General features: G+C 52.4%; 9 protein-coding genes across 9 annotated transcripts; 4 read left to right on the top strand and 5 right to left on the bottom strand.

Annotated features, from left to right (window-relative positions):
• Nucleotides 1-1,825: 1,825 nt before the first annotated feature.
• On the top strand, nt 1,826-2,304 carry PC9H_005823 (uncharacterized protein; the record flags this gene model as incomplete). Its single annotated transcript, XM_036775382.1, has 2 exons — nt 1,826-1,845; nt 1,890-2,304. The coding sequence occupies 2 exons, from the start codon at nt 1,826-1,828 to the stop codon at nt 2,302-2,304; spliced, it is 435 nt and encodes a 144-aa protein (XP_036633884.1).
• A 407-nt stretch (nt 2,305-2,711) lies between these two features.
• PC9H_005822 (uncharacterized protein) lies at nt 2,712-4,343 on the bottom strand (the record flags this gene model as incomplete). The annotated part of the gene is made up of 5 exons (XM_036775381.1): nt 2,712-2,873; nt 2,942-3,405; nt 3,462-3,510; nt 3,566-4,064; nt 4,141-4,343. 5 exons carry the CDS (start codon nt 4,341-4,343, stop codon nt 2,712-2,714), a joined length of 1,377 nt encoding a protein of 458 aa, XP_036633883.1.
• Nucleotides 4,344-5,409: 1,066 nt separating this feature from the next.
• PC9H_005821 (uncharacterized protein) lies at nt 5,410-6,145 on the top strand (the record flags this gene model as incomplete). The annotated part of the gene is made up of 3 exons (XM_036775380.1): nt 5,410-5,512; nt 5,563-5,767; nt 5,824-6,145. The coding sequence occupies 3 exons, from the start codon at nt 5,410-5,412 to the stop codon at nt 6,143-6,145; spliced, it is 630 nt and encodes a 209-aa protein (XP_036633882.1).
• Nucleotides 6,146-9,094: 2,949 nt separating this feature from the next.
• Nucleotides 9,095-11,943, top strand: PC9H_005820 (uncharacterized protein; the record flags this gene model as incomplete). The annotated part of the gene is made up of 6 exons (XM_036775379.1): nt 9,095-9,374; nt 9,430-10,290; nt 10,341-10,500; nt 10,553-10,694; nt 10,748-11,558; nt 11,615-11,943. 6 exons carry the CDS (start codon nt 9,095-9,097, stop codon nt 11,941-11,943), a joined length of 2,583 nt encoding a protein of 860 aa, XP_036633881.1.
• A 300-nt stretch (nt 11,944-12,243) lies between these two features.
• PC9H_005819 (uncharacterized protein) lies at nt 12,244-13,175 on the bottom strand (the record flags this gene model as incomplete). Its single annotated transcript, XM_036775378.1, is given in 5 exon segments — nt 12,244-12,302; nt 12,581-12,725; nt 12,745-12,778; nt 12,853-12,978; nt 13,147-13,175. 5 exon segments carry the CDS (start codon nt 13,173-13,175, stop codon nt 12,244-12,246), a joined length of 393 nt encoding a protein of 130 aa, XP_036633880.1.
• Nucleotides 13,176-14,060: 885 nt separating this feature from the next.
• Nucleotides 14,061-14,582, top strand: PC9H_005818 (uncharacterized protein; the record flags this gene model as incomplete). Its single annotated transcript, XM_036775377.1, has 2 exons — nt 14,061-14,100; nt 14,152-14,582. The coding sequence occupies 2 exons, from the start codon at nt 14,061-14,063 to the stop codon at nt 14,580-14,582; spliced, it is 471 nt and encodes a 156-aa protein (XP_036633879.1).
• A 1,510-nt stretch (nt 14,583-16,092) lies between these two features.
• PC9H_005817 (uncharacterized protein) lies at nt 16,093-17,257 on the bottom strand (the record flags this gene model as incomplete). The annotated part of the gene is made up of 3 exons (XM_036775376.1): nt 16,093-16,939; nt 17,006-17,121; nt 17,180-17,257. 3 exons carry the CDS (start codon nt 17,255-17,257, stop codon nt 16,093-16,095), a joined length of 1,041 nt encoding a protein of 346 aa, XP_036633878.1.
• A 636-nt stretch (nt 17,258-17,893) lies between these two features.
• PC9H_005816 (uncharacterized protein) lies at nt 17,894-18,511 on the bottom strand (the record flags this gene model as incomplete). The annotated part of the gene is made up of 4 exons (XM_036775375.1): nt 17,894-17,932; nt 18,005-18,085; nt 18,150-18,320; nt 18,359-18,511. 4 exons carry the CDS (start codon nt 18,509-18,511, stop codon nt 17,894-17,896), a joined length of 444 nt encoding a protein of 147 aa, XP_036633877.1.
• A 1,112-nt stretch (nt 18,512-19,623) lies between these two features.
• On the bottom strand, nt 19,624-20,514 carry PC9H_005815 (uncharacterized protein; the record flags this gene model as incomplete). The annotated part of the gene is made up of 4 exons (XM_036775374.1): nt 19,624-19,771; nt 19,949-20,214; nt 20,258-20,313; nt 20,376-20,514. The coding sequence occupies 4 exons, from the start codon at nt 20,512-20,514 to the stop codon at nt 19,624-19,626; spliced, it is 609 nt and encodes a 202-aa protein (XP_036633876.1).
• Between the last annotated feature and the right edge of the window lie 1,152 nt (nt 20,515-21,666).

The following is a 21,666-nucleotide window of genomic DNA, read 5'->3' as shown; positions in this document are numbered from 1 at the left end:
GGATTGCTCGTCAAGGCCTCACGCGCAAGTCTTGTCTTCGTCTTCATGCGTGGACGTGGCGCGGTGGAGAATCCAGCAGAGTAGACGAGATGTGAGCCGCAAGGCACCAGACACCAGGTCTAATCCACGGCCATCCGGTTTAGGCGTGAGCGGGCGCGAGCTCATATGAGCGTCGAGCAAGTAGTCAACTGGATCGGCGATCGGATGTTTGATGGCGCCATCGTCTGGGAGGGCGACGAGTAATCTAGGGATGGGTCTGCTTTGAAGACGCTGGGCATGGAGACGGGGCTGGGATATTCGTATAAATGGCGAGGTCGACGAAAAGAAAAAGGAAAGGGTGCGCACCGTCGTCACCATCAGCATCATTTGACAGCGGCCGCCTTTACTATGGCGTTATTACCACCACGACCGGCACCGTCGAGGCTGCCTCTCTCTTGGCCTTCTTGCCACCATATATAAGCCCAGGGATTGGGTTATATGGTCGTTGTCTGTGAGGCGGTAGGATCAGTGGCGGATGCGCGTATGGTTCGTTAGAGGAAAACGACGGAAAGGAATACAAGTAGCGATTCTCACTTTCAAGGTCTGATGTCCCTTCACTGCGCTCGGCCGTTTGATATAGTAACATGAATACCCATCAACAGAAAACCAGCAGGAACGAACAGTGCCGCGCTTTGCTCGTACATCTTTCACCCGTAGCCTAGTTCAATCGCGAGTAAATTCATGCAGACGGCCCGCAGCTGCTTGGTCCCGTTTGGGAGTCACTAGTCAGGCGACGAGTATGCCAAAGTGTGGTCTTGGCGTGATTTCTTTCGTCAGCGTTGGTATACTGCGTGCACTTCGCCACCAATTGGATTCACATCGCGTAAATCAGACATGCGCGGCGGCCAGAGCAGTTTGACGGAGATCAGGAGTAGGGGAGTTTATTTGGTGTTCCATGTCTAGCCAAACAACGCCGGAACTTCGGAACGGGTTGGCTTCTCGACGCTCGCTAACACTTGAGGCTCTCCTCAACGTGGATGGAAATGATCTCTTGACCAGGCAGCGGCGTTATTGCTTGGATCATTCAACGTGAGTTCTCTGTGATAATACTGGCTATTTCATTTACAAACATCGGTTCGAGTCCTTATTCCCAGTCACCGTTACCAAACATTAGCCTGTTGAAGAGCTCTCTTGCAAAAGGACCGAGCCGTGATAGTTCGTACGTGTTCATTTCGTACGGTTCCGCAGTTTATAAGACGCCCAACCACTGTCATGAAGTCAGTGAGTCGTGCATCGGTGTTTGTCCAGATCGCGTTACTCCATTCATTGTGGTCCCAGCCGCCCGGCATGTAGACGGAAATTTAGCGAAAGATCCTCGAATGGTACATCGGCTATGATACAAGTATTCTCCTATTCTGCGACGGTGCATTGACCGTTAATTTCGAAACGTTATGCTTGCGAGATTTCAGTGCAGATGTGCTCTATCTACGGCTTTCCATAAAGAGGATTACGACCTGCGGAGCGTGTCGATGTCGAAACGACTTAACATGCCACCACTTGGTATCGACTCTTGCCCTGATACTTACACAGTGGCTGAACGTGCATGGCTTCTGACACGCATCGTATTCAAAAAGTTGGTGACCATGACCTACAAATGCTCGCTACTCCCCCTCACCTCAGCACAACCCACGCCCAACGTCTGACGCCTCAGTACTCACAGCCGTTGCGGATGGATCACGAAGATATGAGCCTGCGAGCGCTCAGCTACCCGCTGATCTCACGATGCCGTAGACGCGCAGTTGCCGAATGCACATTCCTCCAAACTTCTTCTTCCCACCCACGTACAATGTCAGACCCCAGCTATCGGTGAGCAACTCGTTGACCTGGATTACTAAGTTACAGTCAACCAGGTCGGTCGCATTCTCTTCTCTATTCATGGCGCTGACCTTGAGCGTTGGCGTCACCTATCAGGACACCCCTGTGCCCCTCTGGGACTCGCTGAAACGTCGGTTCTTGCGTCATTTCAGAGCTCTATTCGGTGTCGATGAAAGGTTAGACTTTGCTCCTGTCACGGCCCCGCCTGCGTCGGATCTGGAGATACCAGAGCAGCAGCCAGTTCCGTCTGCAAGGCCTGGTTGGTTCAGGCCTCCAGTAGGTGGACATGTGCGCCCTCCTCCAAATCAACTTCACGAAGAATCCGTACTGGAAGACCATAGCGACGTACTGGAAGACAGCGATAGCGAGAATGATTTCAACGCAGTACCGGCGGATAGCGCAAAAATCCAGTATACGATGGTAGGAACCAAGCGGCCTAAGCCCCGATGACTTGCAAAATGATATAACACGTACTTTGATTGTGATTTCGTCTTTTATCATATCTGTGGCTCTCCCGATGTAAACCACAATCACCGCGGTATTAACTTGGTTTCTACATGAGCCTACAAGTCCTCCACCAAAAAAACAAAAAAAAAACAATCACCGCGGCGCCAAACCGAGCTTAAGATTGGGAGGTGCGATACTTTCGCCGACCTTGACAAAGTAGCACCTCCCTCCTTCTGGCATTAGCGAGACTCCCAGCGTTTCCTTTTCAATACGCCTGGAATCAAGTTCTAGAAATAAGAATCCTCGCTTTTCATTATTGGCCTTTCTTTGACCGCTTCTACGGATACAGCTGCTCGCAAGTCTGGCGTGGTACGTGATCGTGATGATGTATATTCGTGTAAAGGAGTAGTTTACGATGAAACACTTGCCTGCGGAAGGGTACTCTTTATCATGGTCAACACCTGTGCATCAACATTCCCAAGACCAATGAGAGGCGTCATGACCTCCACCTTAAGTTCGCGTATGTCCCACTCCGGATAGCGGCGGCACTCCATCTCCTCCTCAAACAGCGCCTACACCCGCACCTCGTCAGCACACCTTCCACCCACACCTACAACACCCACAAGACGGAGGGACCCACCATTGCCAGAATACGCGTGGCGCGTATATGGAGGCGGCGGAGCCCGTAGAACGACACCGCGAGCGCATCGAGGAGGAACCTCTCCAGCACGCCGGCGTGGATCTCCAGCTGCTCGACTGCCCCGCTTGCGAAGAAGGTGCAGACCTGGAGGACAGTGCGCTGGAGCTTGTGCAGCCCCATGCGTTCCCCAAGCGCGCCGGCCACGGTGAGCTGTGTGAGCCGCGGGGCATTGAGGTGGCCGCTCCAGAATGTGGGACCATCGAATGCGCCCTTGAGGGATAGCCGCAGGTTCAGCAAATTCGGGAGGTCCAAGGCGCTTAGCGGGACACTTGAGCCCGAATCTGGGGCGATGATGTGGAGTATGAGGACTGTGAGAAATGGGTAGTTTGTGCGGAGCGATTTGATTGGTTGGATATCGTCGAATGTCGTGGCGATGTCGAGCCTGCGCACGCTGGGCAGGATTACTATTGGGAACGTTATGAATGCACGAGCAGATAGACACGGGGGGGTGGGCACTCACCGTTGTGATCTAGAATCGAGGATATCTGTGATGCGATAACAGCTCTCTCCTTCGTAAATACACGGAGGGATTCCAAAGGCAATTGAGCGAGATTCTCGACGAACGCCTGACCCTTTTACTGGGGCAATGGGCTCAACACGTTCTTTCTTGCGAGGCTCTATGACGAGAGCCAGCTCCGTCAGACTGCGTATCTGCACCAGCGCCAGCTCATCGAGCAGCATCGCAAGCATCTCATAGTCAACGCGCAGGGCCAGAGTCGCGGTGGATGCGCCACTTGCCAACCGCGCGAACGCGGCGCGCAGAAACTTGCGGGGGAACGTGATATACCTAGAGTCGGCTTGGGGCTGAGATTGGACCTCCACCACGACCTTCAGCAGGTTCTTTGCGCTCGCGAGGACCTCCAGAAGACATTCGATCAGAGGCGCCGCGAGCATCGACGCGACCGTGGATGACGGGGTGATGATGTGGGTCGTCTCGTCCCGGTGGTTCTGCAGCGCAGACGGGAGCAGGTGCTCCGAGCGATAGCACTCCTCCGTGAGTATCTGCACAAGAGTCCACGTTGAGAGGGATATCCATTTCAGTCGCTTCGTCAGCCACGGATCTCTGACGGAGGAGGAACGCGAGGAAAACGCGTAGATCGTGAGTGCAGATCCGACACTGATCGTACACGCAGACATACCGGATGCGCTGGAGCTCAAATGCGCCGCCCGCGTTCAGATCCCGCAGATCCAGCCTCTCGAACCGATGGTCCATCGCGACGTCGTAGAACAGCCGGTTTACGTCCCGGATGAAAAGGATGTTGTTGTCCTGGTCGGCCGTGTACCACCTGAGAATATTGCGCCAGATCTCCGGCGGCAGTTCTGGATGGGTGGCAGATGCCATGGATAATGGTGGTCAAAGAAGGAGCGGTTCAGTCAGGGTGGCGTGGGTATGTACGACGATTCAAAGGTTATTTACACGTTGTGTGCCACTTCGTCGCGTCGATTGACTCCGACTCCTCAAAGCCTCATCGACATCGACCATCCCGTTCGAAATATGCATGCAGTCGATGATCATTCAAGGTCGCTTTCGTGGCTGCCGGGCGAGAAGAAATCGACTGGAAAATTCGTCATGGCTGTTAGCAAATAAGGTTATCGGCGCCTATTTCCCACTCTCACTCTAACTCGAAGCATAACCCTCATGTTGCTGTCACCGTCGAATGCCACAACAAGTATTCCCTCAGCATCATTGGCAGTTGTCATCTCGTTCTGCGCGGTATGTGCTACTTCTACTGATCTGACTCGGGTATTTCTGATTTGTGGCCGGCGCAGACATTTCCTATTAACGAGACATTGGTATCTGTCATTCTGAGACTCCCCGTGTTCCAACTCGGTCTGGACGCGATGCGCAAGAGTGTGGAATGTTAAAGTCCAGCTGAGTAGGACCGGTGGACTCGCTCAGTGTAAATTGAAACGTCGGTACGTGCTTCGTAATAGGTTGTTTCCGTTCACCGGAGACGGTTTGTTCACAGAGCCTCTCCCTGGATTTCGGGCAGCGCACGAAATCCTCGACTGCATCCAGCGCTGGTTGCGTGTGCTCTCAACATGTCACTATTTCTTTCGCTCGAATGTCATCCTACCTTCAGAGTCGAATGATGCCCGGCGCATCATCCTTCAGCAAGACGTTGGGCGTGTATGGAAACAAACCCAGTGAACAGAGACTGGCGTCGTCTTGGCATAACGACTTGGCCACACTCAGTGAATATAAAACAGTTCATCTCTAGTGGTATACTTCCTCACTTCGCCTTCTTCGTTCTTCTCATTCCTCTTGTTCGCTCTTCTCGGCCAGGTTGCCTCTTTCGTTCTTTTGAATCAACCCGTTCACGTTATCCGATCTTTCTACAACCAATAAGTAAGTGCCCTATGCAATAGGTACTCTCCTTGCTAACTGCGCCTACAGACCGTTCAACATGTTCGCCAAAGTTGCCCTCCAATTCGTCGCCCTCTCTTCTCTGCTTGTCGGAGTCATCTCAACGCCCGTCCTCTACGGTAGCGGTTCCTCAGATGGCCTCGGTGCGTACTTGTGCCTGCACCAACTCATCCAGCTGACCGTCTACAACCAGCCCGCCGCGGAAACTCCATCTCCTTCAACCACTGGGGTGGCCACGCCTCCCTCGACAACTTCGATCGCTTTTACGGTGTGGATAACTTCGACGGGTCGGTGCACTTCAGCCAGGTCGTGGAGCAAGAGAGCCAGGTCGTTTGCCACACCCAAGCTATCGAGATCATCCAGCAACGCCTAGTCGTCCTGCAGGAGATGGCTAAGCGGTAAGTCCGACGTACGTTCTCAGCGCCCACGAATCTAATACAAGTTGACCGTCTAGCATCATCACGGAGCAGATCTGCGAAGTGGAGACCCAAACCATCGTCTTCCAGCAATTCCACGCCAGCTTCGGCTCGTTCAACCACGATCTCCGCCGTATCAGTGGACACCGCGTCGGCTTCGACTCCAGGATCGCCAACCATTTCAGCGAGCTCGTGGATGAGAGTGGATTGATCAGCATGCATGACTTTGGGTTCTCGGGATTGGATGTCGGGAAGCATACGGTTGTTGTTGGGGGGCACAACTGGGACGACTTCAGGTCTCCGTACACAGTTGAGCTCGCGCATCGGGCTGCCAGGAACGCGATCGTTTCCATCCACTAAGTTCCAGCTGTATGTTATCTCTTAGCTACAGCTTGAAGTCGGCCTAAATTCGGCTTGCCTCTTTGACCACTGACACTCTTTTACCATAATTTCGTTGAATTAAAGATCCATGATCAATACCTTTTTAGTGCGAAGCGAGTCTTTACTTTTGTATATTGAGTGGTCTTCTGATATCCGCTGAGCACATTATTAACCTCTGTTATTCTTCCCTTGGTAAGTACCCTAATCATTCCCCTATCGCGCTCATCCGAATTTCGCCGTTCCACACCTCCAGTGCAAGGACCACACGTATGGTCCACCGCCTTTCCCCAATGCCGACTTAGGAATCCGTAACAAACATTTACACTCGTGGCTAACTTTGAGTCGGCAGTTGTTCGGCGGCGGATCGAAAATCGCGGCTGACGCAAGCTTGTTGCCCGGAGAGTATATAAAGGCCAGGTCACGGGAGTATGCAATCGATACCGCTTTCCTTCCTTTCCCCATCATCGAACTCGCCCTGCTTCACTGCTCAGAATGCCGGCGGGCTAGCAAGCAAGTGATACCCCCCACGCCTCCCCGCCTACATGGCTCTCCGGCGTTCTCAGTGACACCGCTGTCGTAGAAATCACATCGATCACGAGCACGGCAAATTTCTGTGCGAATGTTTTGTGGATCGGCCGCTCAAACTGCACAACGACGCCTCCTCTCAGCGATTTTGGACTTTGAAACTCCCCAACGCGAGCCGTCTGGTCACTACGGTCCATCTGAAAAGAACAAGGCTCGCAGTGAGAGGTTCTATGCCCAACCATTCGTTTACAACGATGTTGTAAGCGAAATCTCTATTCGATCAACAGCGGGGGACGAGAGCGAAAAATGCGGGTATAAAAATTGCATAGAAGACGTTTCATGGCTGTCATTGGCGGTGCGTTGAGGTGGTCAGTCGACGAAGTTCCTCGTCATCCTCCCCACCATTAGGCTGTCAGCACCCCTGCTCCTTTCGCTTTTGCTTCGCCGCCCACCGCCAGCCCACCACGTTGACATACGATCAATCCTTGGGATTATGCACAGGTGAGCGAATAGTACACCGTAACCCCCAAGGTGAGTTTTTTTCAGTCTGAGCACAGGTGACAAAGTCTTTGGAGGTGAATTCATATGGACGTGACGCACGATGTATTTGCGTAAGGCCATCGACGTCCTGATGACCGCTGTCAGTGTGAGTGTGTCATCCCCAGCGCCGTCGATCACTTCACTCCCTTCGCCTCACGACGACTCGGGCGCCCGGCTCCTTCAGCTTGTCGACGGCCTCGTTCCACGCATGTTGTTCAAACGACATTACCAATTCTGAAACCACTTGAGGCGGCTTCGACGGCATAAGCTTGCGGTTATCCATAATTGTGAACAAAGCAACTCCACCTCATGCTTCTCAACTTCAGTGCTGCCGGCGGCTGCTATCGATAACCTCGTATACCTACGCCCGATCGTACGGCCAAAGCAAAGTATAAGGTAGCATTACGACTAAGACGCTCGTGCCTTTTGAAGTGAGCGGCTGACTGGACAGAATGTAGCGCACGATCTTTTGACATTGGCCAAGAGGAGAGGCACGCCTTTAGTCGTACGGCGACGATAGGACACTCCAGCGTTGATCCAGCGATGCGTATGCCCTGTCTCTTAGTGGCAGGCTCACGCGTAGAGCCCGGCGCTTGTGGTAGAACTTGCGCATCGGACAACATTAACAGGCGACGTATATTCAACACATCTGGAAATGCAGTTGCATGGGTATATCATCGCTTCATCTCCGGTGAGCTGCAGCCTCCATTTGTGTAGCTCAGGTATGAGTCTCATTTTGATGATAATTCTGGATGAATTGATAATGACTCGCTTCGTAGCATTGTGGTACTTCGTCTCGACGCCGGCGCGGACCCCACCCCCCACTATCGAACTTGACGTCGAGATTATTCTTCGTCCATAGACCTATCTGTTTGAAGATGATGCGCTGTATTGCCTCATGGAGGTGCAGGCCTCAGGTTGTGGGGCCAGCAGGCTCGATTCGGGGGAAACTTGATATGCCAATGCCGCTAGAAGTGGCCCAGCATGAGCGAGGCCCGGATGCGACCATTCATTCCACAGTTCGTCTCCAGCGAGCAGACCCGCTCTGCTATCACATAAATCTTTTGACGGGCCGACCCGATGATTCGCAATATGCCTCCACGCACAAAAGGGCAAGAATCCCTTGGGATCGTTGGGTATTGCTTCCTTCGGCTTTCCCAAGGGCACAGGGACCAGAAGAAACACGATCATACACCCAAACACAGATTCTGCATCGTGTCGCGGACGATGCTTGAACTCTGTAACTATTAGCTTCGGTCTTTCGTTGTACTTCTCTTTGACCTGGTCCGCATCGTAGAGCCCACCGGGCTTGGTGGAGGGATCGTCAACGAATGCGGGCACGCCAAAAGGATCCTAGGAGTACCCTTTACGTTGGGCATGCGCCGGAAGGCGAGGCTGGCGACAAGAAGGCGGCGAACCGCAGGCGTGCGTGCGATGACCTAGTGTGTACCCTGCGGCGGTAACCAGTGAATAACAGCAGATAGGTTATGTATTACGAGATGGAAACCACAGTCCGAAAACGCAATTGTCCATTACTATCTCCGCATTCAATGAACGTCTGCGATACCGAGTTGTCTGGATTCAGTTCGACCGCTCCGTACGCGCAAAGGCAGTACCCCTAGGATGTATCGCTACGGTATCACTCGAAGGAGGTTGGAGGGGTGTGCTGTACATGGATCGTGTTTTCAACTCCGATACGTACTCCGACAAACAACTGTGGCCCAATTTGGAAACAACTCGTTCGTTCTTACCACCAAGCCACTTCCACTTGCCACTTCGTTCGTGTCCATTGTTTGATTGTGGCCATTTCAGGTGAGTATAAACTCTTCTGAGAGTGCGAGTTCTCTTCTGCAATTTACCACCATGGCTCATCATATTATCTCCCAGACTACACCAGTGAAGAAGACGAAACCACCTGCAGTCAATAGACGACAGATGTCCGACATAGTCGACCGCACTGGCTACCTGACTCCGTCGGCGACTTTCAGCTCGCTACGGCTACACAAATCCACGACTAGGTCATTTGCCACCATCCTGAACGACGAGGAGCTCCTTCAACTGGTAAACCAGTTTCGCGCCACCGGACAGACAGATTATGGCCTACTCGCGCAACTGCTCAGTCGTGCGAGTGTTCTCATACGCCGTACGTATACACTCCACCAATCGTCTGCTGTACTGACACTTGGCTTTTGTCAAAGTTAAATACGCCAAAGGCAAGGATCTTGTAGTCTTCCGTGACAACCATTCGCGCTCGCCGAAGTACCATCCGAATGACACCGAAGCGGGAGCCCCCGATTTGGTGGGTTTGCTGGAAGCTATCAGCCTCCTTCTTGATGAAGACGACACGGCGCGCATTCCCTGGCACCATATATTAACTATCATCGAAGAAAAAGGCAAGGCCGACAGGAAGGACGGACCCCGTCAATCTGGAGCCTATTTGGCGTTCGCGAACCAATCTCGCCCCGACTTGGTTGGGATGTACGGGCTCTCTATCTCACCCGTTGGCTATGTCATTCAGTACAGCTGCCCTGCTGGCCTCCAAACGTCCGAAGAATTCCCTTGGTCTGACCTCGTTCCGCTGGTCTCGTATGTCTACACGCTCTACGTTCCTCACCCAGACTTCGCAACCCGAGACCCGAGCGTGACTCTGGCTGATACTGGTGATGTCCTCGGTCCTCCCGCTTGGAATATACGCGATGGCGACAAAGTTTACGAAAACTGTGTTGTCAGAGTCGTTGGAGACCCTTGGCATCGGATGACTTGGGTAGCGAAAGTTGGCGATACACCAATTACGATCAAGGACTCGTATCGCGACGTTCATTCCAGCTTTAGGGAAGGCAAGCTGTACGACATCCTCCACAAGGAAGGCCCCGCCCCTGGATTCTTGCGAGTCAAGAAAGAATATGAAGTTCAGTGGAAGCGCGGTTGGCCCATCACAGTGACGGTTGACAGCACCACGCGCATCAAGACTCGACTGATCATGCATACCTGGGGAGAATCATTGCGAAAATGCCCCAGTCTCATTGATTTCCTCAAATGCATGTACGACATCCTCGAAGGTGAACCATATTCATATTGGCCTATTTCTCGCGTGCTAAACGACTTACAGCTCACCGTTGGGCGGTGATGGAGCGCAATATTATCCATCGCGACATCAGTCACGGCAACATCTTCGTTCAAGCCGAAGACTTCAAGGGCGAAGATGAGGAGGAATTCAAGGGCACGGAACATCGCCCGATCTTTGTCAACGAAATCATCGAGAACGAGAAGTACGTTTGACCCCACCTGCCGTCGATATTTGCTAATATCTCATTCATTTAGCACGAAAAACACCGATCCCCTGGCTCGCCTTGGAGACTTCGACAATGCGGCGGAACTGGACCGAGCGGCAGCGGTATCACCTTCATTCGTCGCAAGGAGAGACACCATCTATATGAATGATGAACCCTTGCGTTGTCGTACCGTGAGTTCTTCCTCGAAGTGCATCGGCAGGCTACTGATTAATCGAACATGTAGGGAACACCAAAGTTCATCGCTCGTTCGCCTGCACTTGGCTGTCTGCTTGTGGATGACATCAAGTTCCCCAGTATGCCGAAGTTGCCAATTCATCTTGCCGATCGATACGCCCAGGTATACTCCAACGATCGCTCTGGCTTGCGGACATTCTGTGACGATAGCATCACCTGTCTTGGGGGTGTTTATACCAAAGAAATGGGAAGGAAGCATGACAAAAACCCCGATCTGTGTGTAACGCAGTTTGAGCACCGTCCTCGGCACGATGCAGAGTCGGTTTTCTGGTGCATGGTAGTATTCTTGCTCCTTGCCGTCCCAGTGGACAGCGCGCCAGAAGATCCCCTGGTGCTCGAGGATCCCGACAAATTTGGACTCAACTGCGCATGGAAATACATCGCCAATCACGAGATCGGCGAATCTGAAGATTCGGGAGACAGTAGGTTGAGTTTACTCCGCAGGCCAAGATGGGGAAAGTGGCTACACCCAGAGCTCGCTCACGTTGAAGACTTTCTCCTGGATCTGGCAGCTCAAATCAGGCCAGAGTGGGGCCTCATTGAGCCGGCACCTCCCATCCTCCACCTCCACGAAGCGATGCAGCGGATCATCCTTGAATATATCGACCTCTGGAAGACGCAGAACAAGGACGTCAAGTTTGATACAGGGCGAATCCGACCAGCAGAAATCCCGGACAACCGAATAATGCCTCAGGTATCACATAAACCCAGCGTCAACGGACAGCTCATTGCCGCGAGCTTGCTCAGGCCGAAGCGACAGTCGAACCAGCTTGGACCGAAGGAGGAATCCCAAGCAAAGAGTACGAGCTACTGCTTTTCATTTAGTGACTCTATCTGACCATTCTTCTATACGTAGGACGCCGAATCACAAGGCAGGGCACAGATTCATACAAGGAAGTCCCTCGGAGCCTCCCGCCATTGCCACGCTTCAAGGGGCGCCGAATAACGAGGCAGGGCACCGAATCATACGAGAAGGACGCAACATCATACAAGGAAGTCCCTCAGAGCCTCCCGCTATCGCCACGCTTCCTTCCCGGATGCCAGCTTCCCCTCGAATACTCGCCAGATGCAGATGAATTCACGAAAAGCCTTCCTTCCACGCCGGTGTCGCTTTCCACAAATCTTCGTCTCTCACCAACCTTAGATCCGCAGGTTCTCGATACTGATAGCGATGCAGAAGCTTGATTCATCTCCGAACGTCTACGCTCTTGATTATTTTGTTGTATATTTCACGATATCGTGTTGCGCCGCCTCGTCTTTCACTATGTCCACCTCGTGTACTAGTATATCCGTAATACATGCCCAATTATCCATATTTCTCCCGCTTGATAGGCGAGGGCATCACATTCTTGGAATTGGGGAATACGTAGGTCATCATCCATTACTAGCTTCAGAACGGTAAGAGGTACTTAGAAGGCCTAACTCTTCTCTCTCCCGATGTGGCCTTGTCCCCCCCTTTACTCTCAATATACAATTGTGCTTAGTCTAGTCGTCGTGCTTTCCGATATCTCCAGACCACAGATCGAGCACGATTAGACCTACATCTGGATAGAAATGTGAGGACCGCCAGCTATCAATCATGAATCAGCAGTGGCGATGAAAAATTAGAACCTGAACACTCACTCCCTCACCGACCAGCGCACACGTTCGTTTTAGCCGCATTCCTGAGTGTTTCCGAGCGATAGCACTCCTCCGTGAGTATCTGCGCAAGAGTCCACATTGAGAGGGATATCCATTTCAGTCGCTTCGTCAGCCACGGATCTCTGACGGAGGAGGAACGCGAGGAAAACACGTAGATCGTGAGTGCAGATCTGACACTGACCGTACACGCAGACATACCAGATGTGCTGGAGCTCAAATGCGCCGCCCGCGTTCAGATCCCGCAGATCCAGTCTCTCGAACCAATGGTCCATCGCGACGTCGTAGAACAGCCGGTTTACGTCCCGGATGAACAGGATATTGTTGCCCTGGTCAGCCGTGTATCACCTGAGAGTATTGCACCAGATCTCCGGCGGCAGTTCTGGATAGGTGGCAGATTCCATGGTTAATGGTGGTTGAAGGAGCAGTTAAGTCAGGGGACAGTTCGACACTCACAGTTCCTTAGGTTGACGCGGCTTCCATCGGAATGCCTTGCTGCACTTTTTCGCCACAAACAGTTCCTCTCCCATTTCGCCATCCCATGTGAGCTCATGGAATGAGACAGTCGGTCTCGGACTCCAACTACAATCAAATTTGACTAGAATACCTATGCCCGAGTCAAATACTACAGCACCATCAAACTTTGACGGAATTAATCACCTTCAATTGAGACATTGTGGAATGTACTTCAACCGCGCGCAAGCTTCAGTGGTCTGGCGTTCAATGTAAGATCCTGGACCTTTCACTCACTTGATTCCCGTCTCCTCGTCGTAAGGCATGACTGAGATTAACACTGACCGCGTTAAGAGGCCACAGTTGATTTCGGGGAGAGGAAGATGAGGGATCAGACACACGGGGGTTTCCAGGACTGTCGCATTTATGTACTCCCTCACTCCGGCCCCGCGATGAACACGCTGCAAACTCCACACGAAGGTCTTCTGCAAAAAGGAAGCGAGCATAGTTTGATGAGGCTATGTGTACATGTGCTGCCTGCGTGATTAGCGCCATTCTGCACCATTTGAGATACTCCTGAGGTCGATGTCTGCAGCCGTTGTTGGTCGAACGGCTAGTTCGTCCAATGAACTCTACCCAATACAAGGACGGCCTGACGAGCGAACAGCAAGACCTTGCATCTGATGTGACCTCTCACCGCCTTGGTCCCAATGCGGCACGAAGTCTACAGCATTGAATTTAGCTTCAACGGCGTGCGCGTCAGGCGGTAAGCCTTCGTGCCTGACCTACGGGCCGCTCGACGATCTTGATAAGAAGTGGCAGAGCGATAGCTGGGTCAAAACTTGATGTCAGCAAAACGAACGGTTGAAAAATTGGAGAGCGTGGCGACAAAGTCACTGCTACGTAGACAGGAGCCTAGGAACCAGCAACGTACCCGACACTAAGAGGAGTAGCCGTGGCTCTGAGTTGTTCTTGCGGCCTCTGCCTGTCGTATCCGGGCTCCATATATAGACGGGTGCGATGGCATGGCATGAGGGGCTGCTCTAGGCACACTGGCATCATATGCTACCTATGAGTCACATGTCGCCTCCACCATATCCATCCCTACATGCATAGCCAGAAAGTGCTCTGAATCGTCTGCCTCGGGTACAGAAATCAGAATCGTCACCGACCATTTGTTTCTTGAACGAGTTTGACACTGAGAGGCTACCATGTCTGTCATTTGCATTGAGCCCAGGGATAAGCTGGAGAGTAACTCTTACCAGGCCGCCAAACCCCTTCGATCTTGAATGAAACGAATAGAAACGAGATCTCAACGGCTGGGCGGCGTGGTGCAGATGGTGCCGGCCTGGGATGCGTTCAACGTCATGACATCAGCCGTCACGTTCCTTCCAACAACGCACTACTATGCGCACGGGCTGAAGCTCAACGATTCAGTGAGTATTGCGTATCCTGAAAGTTGTCCCGTTCTTTCCTCTCGTCTATCATCCAATGCCCGCTTCTTATACTCTCCCCTCTCCCCTCTCCCTCGCCTTGGTTCCTCAGGCGCTCAACGTCTTGACGGTATGCTGGACACTCGGGCTCGAGCGGAGGTACGGGGATACGAAGAGGCAGCGAAGATTGGGCCTGTGATCTTCTCCCCTAGCTTCGTTATCGCTCACAAGGACCAGAAGGTTCGACGTGGCGTGTCGAATGTTCTACTAACCTTTGGCTGTGAATCCGCAGCTGGATAACGGATGATTGCGACGAGCAGGAGCGAGCGGCGCAGGGTGATGGAGACGGAGGGAGAAGGAGGGAGGAACTCAACTAGGAGCAGTCGGCGTGGTCAGGGTGCAGGAGAGCGACAAGTGGGAGAGCTTTGCGGTTGTCCGAGATGCATAGAAAGAGGTGCGTCAAACTACATTTGTTCGTTCGAACAACACCAATCCTGCAGGAAGAACATTGCTGGTGAGCGTGAATGAGTGTGAATGAGTCGGCACGTTACCGGGATCGATTGAGAATCGCATCGCGGTTAAGATTATCGAGCACCAACGACGTGAAAAATGGGGCCGGCATCTTTGTGAAGTTAACTCGGGGAACAAGACGCCGCCGTTTCCCGGCTTGCAATATGTATCGCGCCTGCGTACGTCTGCCCGATCGAAGACGATTGACTACGCAGTGCACGACTATTCGTTGAATTCAGTGATAGCAAAATCATGATCTGAGTGACTCGCTAACGAACACGCGCACTAACCCCATTTTTTCTTCGCCTTCTCTAGGTGTATCCCGCCGCCAGACGTGTTCTCGTAAAGGACGTGATGCTGGCAGAATACTTGGATATGCCAGCGATGAGACGTCTCATTATTGCCAATCGAGCGGGGTGAAAGCCGGGTATTCTGCTCGCAAATGAGTAGTGACCAGCGTTAACTTCGCCCGGGCTACGCAGTGCACTCTACGACGGAGAGTGTTGTCTTCACAGTCCTCATTCCTCATTGGAATACCGTTGGGCTGCCCGGGTGACGACGATGGCTTTCGCCCAAGCGTCGCCTTACTTTCACTTTTGTAGTCAATTTCATCTTTCTGGCTCTTGAGCGGGTCATTTATATATTTGTGCCAGGGTCCATCATGGGATCCCTGCGGAGGGTAGAGATGACAGAAGGAGTGGTCCATGTTCATATTCGAAAGAAAGAAGACAGGAAAGACGGTAACGAATCGTGGAGAATGAGCCCTTTAAGCTCGTAGAACAGCAGACGAATCGTCTATACTCGGGTTGAGAACGCTCTACGATGGGGACAACGTGAGCGTCGGTGTTGGTGAGTATTGCATTGAACTTGCCAGATTGCGCAAGCCGTCGGAATTGCGCCGCATGTTAAAACAAGCTGGGGTCGCGCTGTACTCAAGCAATCGAGTGCATGTATTGCGTTTGACTGGCCCGACTCCAGCAAACGCACGAAGAAAAAGTACATGGGCGCTCGAACTTAAGTAATGTGACGTCGTCACGTGTACCCCTATACCCCGTACCCCTGTACCCCTGTACTACCAAGATCGCCAAAATCTAGCATCGAATACTCTCCACCGTCACAAACGCGACCCAAATTCAAATCCGGATATCCATGCGAGAGGTAATTAGTAGTCTAAAACAACACGATCACGATCACGATTCACGAAGGAAACGAAAAGAAACGAGGTTAGAGGTTAGAAGTTAGAGGTTAGAGTTAGTCTATGTTGCTGATGATGTCTGTGGCTTAGCCCACAGGCGCATTATCATGGGTTTAAGATCCACTCTCCAACCTTTTCCTTCCAGCCTTCCTCTCCTGCCAACATCGTCTCAAACTCCTCTACCGAGGGGAGGGCCAGCCGATCCCCAGCCCAATCCCCATGCATTCGGTCTTTCCATACCGTCAGCAGCGGAATCGCATCATCAAGCACATACCGCCCCGCAGCATCCACCGCCCTCACGTACTCCCGTTTCGTATTATTGACCAACACCGAGTCAGCGAAGCGCTGTGGCTCGATATGCCAGGGGCCACATCTATAGTAGAACTCCAGCTCACGGGAGGTCGCCGCGACGCGGCGCATCTCCAGTTTGCTAATCCGGCGTCGATACAAGTCGCTGACCGAAGAGTGGCTCACACGCCAAGATTTGATTCTCCTCTCCGAGTACATCAACTGACTTTCATCGTACAGGCCAAAAGTCTGGTCCTTGAACGCAGCGAGCCGGAGAGAAAGTGAATTTCCGTCGTGGTCTTCGCCAGCTGCTTCATCTGAAACATCGCCGTCGTCCTCGTCTGCTTCATCATCCCTATCACGCTTGATCGCGCTCTTCATAAGGCTGAATTTCTCCTCGTCGGACAAATATCCCTCGGGGAGGGTACTGGCGTAGTCGCCCAGACAGATGATACGACTGTCGCTCCAATCGTCTACGAACACGACACGACAGATTTTCTTCTTGATTACTTGCCACCCTATCACGAAGAGGTGCCCGTGCGTCAGGCCGAAGACAAGTGCCTCCTTGATGCTCAACGGAGTGAAGATCTGCGCAATGAGTTCGATGGGGAGCTGTCCCAATTGTCCGAGAGCAGCTCGGTCTGCTACGCCCGGCGCGTCGTATCTAGTCAGCCGGGAGTCAAGGGATTAGAGCGTATTGAGATGAGGGCTGAGGGGGCGCAAGGCTTACTTGAAAATCTCCTTGAATGCCTTCTCGAGCGTGATCAACGGGGGTCGAGCTGCCAAAAGCAAGGCGGCACAATGCCCGTCGAATTCTCCAAATTTTCCACTTCCGGCAGTTTGGTACTTATCTATATTGATGCTATCATGAATGAATCAGTGACTGGACAACCATGTATTGAACGTACGTACAATTTGAAGTATTGACCCATGAGTTGGAGTCGAAGAATCTGCGTGCGAAGAATATTGCTTGGTTCGGCATCACTGCGACCTCTTCCCACAATCACTTAACCGCTCCTGAATCCCTCCTGGATGTATAGGAGCATGGAAGAAGCATTCTTCTAAATGGCTTGCGCGGCTAGTGGACTGTCATACAACAGGACAATGTTTTATCCAGGTCCTTCATACAAGGTAACATCATGAATGTCAAGAACTGTGGGTAGTAGAATAAGTACCTTCAATCAACGACGAGATTGTACCCCAGCATCAGCACAGTGTATTTTCATGATAGTCCTGAAAAACTCATAGTGCCGTGTGTAGACACTCGCAAAGATACAGACAATACTCAATTCCAATGCTCACAGACCAAGCTCCAAGAGTCTTCACCATGAGATATAAGTTACGCCTTGCAGACCTCCGAAACTTGTAGTACAAGGATTCCGGACTCCCGGGAAGTAGATTCGCTGTTGGATTTTGTGTTTTCTTCTGCTCTAGATTCCAATAATCGGCGCTGAGCTCCGGAGCACGTCGTCGTCGGCCAGGAGTGGCGCAGCAAGATCCAAAAAGATTTGTTCGATGTATTGTTTCACTCTTTTTTCCTGTTCTGTGGTCTCCTTCGCTTCCTTCCACCTTCCACCTTCCAAATAATAGCACACAAGCACGTTCTACGATGGAACGCCTACTGCGAGGTCAGAGCGCCATTCGTATTCCTCGATGTCTAATTCGTCATAAGAGAATATCAGCACATCATTCTGTGTGGGCAGAAAACAAGAAGCGAAGCAAAACATACCGTCAAAGATAGCTGCAGCGTCACCGTCCACGTCGGAGCCCGGTACCCGCCGTCATCAACCACGTCAGCAGCCTGGGGCACCTATGTATCGCAATCTCAGCGGCCAATCCTATCATCATGCTCGTTGCCAGCAATGACTGCTCACCACGGTCGTCGTGGCCTGCACGGCCCCTGGCACTTGGACTATGAGAGGGTCTGGGAGTGGGAGATGTGGTCCTTGCAGCTGCTCCACGGCGACTGGTTCTTCTTGTAGTGGGGGTGGCTGCGGTGAACCCGTGTTCGAGGACACGAACCCAGCTCCCACTCTATCAACCGCCTGCCCGATTTCAGTGATCAGCATGCCAGTGAGGATACAGAAACATAAAATCGAAGTGTCATACCATTGTCGTCGACATCGCCATCGTTTCCGTCATTGTTGTTGCTGATACTGTGGCCGTCATTGAGATCGTTGCAGATGCAGTCGTCGGAGCGGTGGCCGTTGCAGTTGAACCGCCCGCGAGCACCCATCGCCGGTGGCGCGCAGCAGCGGGGCGCACGTACGGGTGGAAGCGGTACCGCAGACGACGGGCGGGAGCACAGCGCTCTACAGGCATCTCCGAGACGCTTCCTGACTTTTATGTAGTTGCGTGGGTTTTTCTATGGTTTTACGATACTTTTCCGAGTTTTTCAGGTGGGACAGGAGGACAGGAGGACAGGGAGTCAGAGAGGTGGGAAGGCTGGGAAGCCGGGTTTTGGGTGTTTTGGGGTTTTATAGCGACTAGCCTTGTCGCAAGGCCACTGCCGATACGCGTTGGAAAGTCCCTAGAGATTTTCCATAACTTTATTCCTCACAGACGTGATGTGATCATTAAGAGGGGCTCCTGCGCATTTTGGGAACGAGTATTCTATATGCGGGGCCTAGGTGAAAGTGTCGAGCCGTGGAAATCAGTGGATCAGAGGATCAGAGGATTGGTCATTTGGGCGTTTGGATTGATATACTGTGGAGCAATTTTTCGTAGGTATGTACGAATGGATGGATGGAAAATCAGATCGCAGAAACATAATCGTCGTATTAACAATCGTACTCAAACCAAGTAGGTAGATGCCTGAATATCTGTCGAAGATTCAGCCCAAGCCCACGAAATCAGAAATCAGAGCAATTAGCGACTGCGGAGGCGATTTACGAATGAAAGACCATCCAAGCCTGCTACACTACGACACCGCCATCACGAATTGGAGGGGCAGAAGGCGTTAAGCCTGCGAAGGCTCGAAGTGCTGTTCCTGCTGTCGTTGTGGAGGTGATCGCGGTACATTGGGAAGGGCAACAGATGGACGCGTACGATATTTAATTAGAACAAACTCTTGTAAAACGTCGCCTCAGCACTTCAGCTCGCAGCAGCGGCCATGCGCACCCCGGGAGATACCCTGCACTAGGGTGGGAGTCATAAAGAATGCCTTTCAAAACAGAGGCCATTGGGGACTCGAAGAACCGCGAGCCAGTAGCTGCTGAGAGTCTGTCCAACTTCTGCCAAGAATTCGACGCCGGATGAGCCAATGCCATGTAAGTACCACGAAAGGGCCACGAGCGATGCGAGTTACTGACTGATTTAGTTATATGGACGAAGTGATCACCGTTCCCATTAATTGCAGATATCCAGGTTTATGAAAGCGGCTAGAAAGCCTTCATCGTCTCCCAGGATGTCCCTCACGTCGATGACACGCCCACCATTCCAAACGGTCACATCACCACGTCCCTCGATAACGTTATCGTGCGCCCTTATCTCCATCCTTGGCAAACGAAGGTTACGTTGGGAACGAAAGCCGTCGTATGCATGAGGAGGTGGCGTCTGAGACGAAAACCATGCTGTGGATAGTGTCTCGAGAAAGGAACCTTGGTGACGTCCCGGTGACGACGTGACGCGCGATGCATCCTCTAATCATCGTGTTTGACAGTGGCCGACCCACGCTCGCACGTACGCGCCTCGTCGGAGAATGGCGACTAGCTTGCCAACGTCCTCCCCGCCCGCCTCGAAGTCTTCTTCTCTCTCGGCGTTGGTGGCGGCGAGCGTCGCCGTTGATAGACCCCTTCCATTATGGATGTTGTATACAAGTAATAGGCCCATGCAAACCTCAGTCCAAGCTGTTTCTACCCCGGAAAGGGCTTTCCTACCCCATAGCGCAAATATTTTGGTGGTGGTAACGTCCATTAACATATCTGTGTCTATCCAAATCTACGGCATATCTACACAAACGGCGATACAAGATCCCAGATACCGCATCTCGAATAGTCTGACGGATAGCAGAAGTGGTGGAAGAATCAAACGCGAGACCTGTTTCCGTGGAAATTCGTGAGAAAGGGCGGGGGGCGACGCGCATGAAGACAGCTACGCACCTGGATCGTGGTCCGGGGAGAATCGCTCCAGTCGCCCGTTATCCTGCTGAGTGACTGCGCTCGACGCTCCGGAGACACGGAACCCATCGGCCCCTCCAACTGGCGACAGCGGCGTCCAATAACTTCTCCTAGGCGCCATGAATCCAAGTACGTGGATGGGTGCTGGTGCACCAGCATACGACGACCAAGAATGGGACCCTAGGGAGCTGTCAACGCATCTTGCCTAACGGGCAATTGGGCCACAGACAACGGCGTTTGGCTCCCCAAGAGATTTGAGTGAGCAGGGAGTCGCCCTATCTGATTACGGAGGGTTCTTCGAGCTCATATCGCGGGACCAGATGGTGAGTCACACCTTGAAGTCGCGTGAGTCTTTGCGCTAAAGAGGCGACGTTGGCGGGCGAGGTGTAGCTCCGAAGCTATCATACCTCAGCCGTGTGAGCACGCCGCCGCGCCCACAAAGAGCCAGGGAGTCAACTCCCTGGCTTTCCTTGTTTTAGATTTCGGGGGCGAAGCTAGAGGAGGAGGCGTCCACGTTCTGCCCCGACGCTATAGCCGCAGTATGGCGGCATGAGCTGCTACAACCTGCCTTAGAGAGCACGATGAGTCGTGTCGCCAATGCAAGGGCGAACAAAGAGGGAAGGAATGGACACGACACGCATATTGGCGTGCTGGAATGCTGGAATGCGGGGAATGGGAATCGGAAAATTGGGTATCGGGGTGGGGTAAGCGGGAATGGTAAAAAGTCAAAGGAGGCAACGGCTCACATGAGGAAGTAGTTCAACCCGACGTTAGACCGCTCCAATATCGATGCCACCGACCGAGGTGTCACCTGAGAGTCCATTGATACGCCTATATTACCAGCACCTTTCCAAAGGACAGGAATCCCCCAGTTTGTGCAGTAGCAGTGCTGCGAGCGCAGTTCCCACTAAAAGAGAACAGATCAGCATCCAGAACGTGGGCGCATACGCGACCACGTACCAATCGCATACGATATGTTTTTCTTCAAGGAGTACGGGCCTTGTAATGTGGCAAGGTAAGATGCTGCCGCTGCGAAGGAGAAAGCACCAGGGATAGGACTCACAGGCATACACCGACTTTCAAGCAGGCATGTACACATAGAGAACGACTCCTGCTTAATCGGACGCACGCGGTCGAAGATACTTCACCATCTTTTCCTCTTGAGTATAGAAAGACTACGACTAGGCTTGTTAACGCGTTCGTTGAAGAAGGATGAGAGGAGACAGTCGCTGACTCGCTCCAGACAGTGAGTGACGCACGGTCACAGGGACCC

Source organism: Pleurotus ostreatus, assembly GCF_014466165.1.
Source record: "Pleurotus ostreatus strain PC9 chromosome Unknown scaffold_3, whole genome shotgun sequence".
NCBI lineage: Eukaryota > Fungi > Basidiomycota > Agaricomycetes > Agaricales > Pleurotaceae > Pleurotus > Pleurotus ostreatus.
The sequence above is the reverse complement of the archived record's forward strand: the minus strand, read 5'-3'. Positions and strand labels throughout refer to the sequence as shown.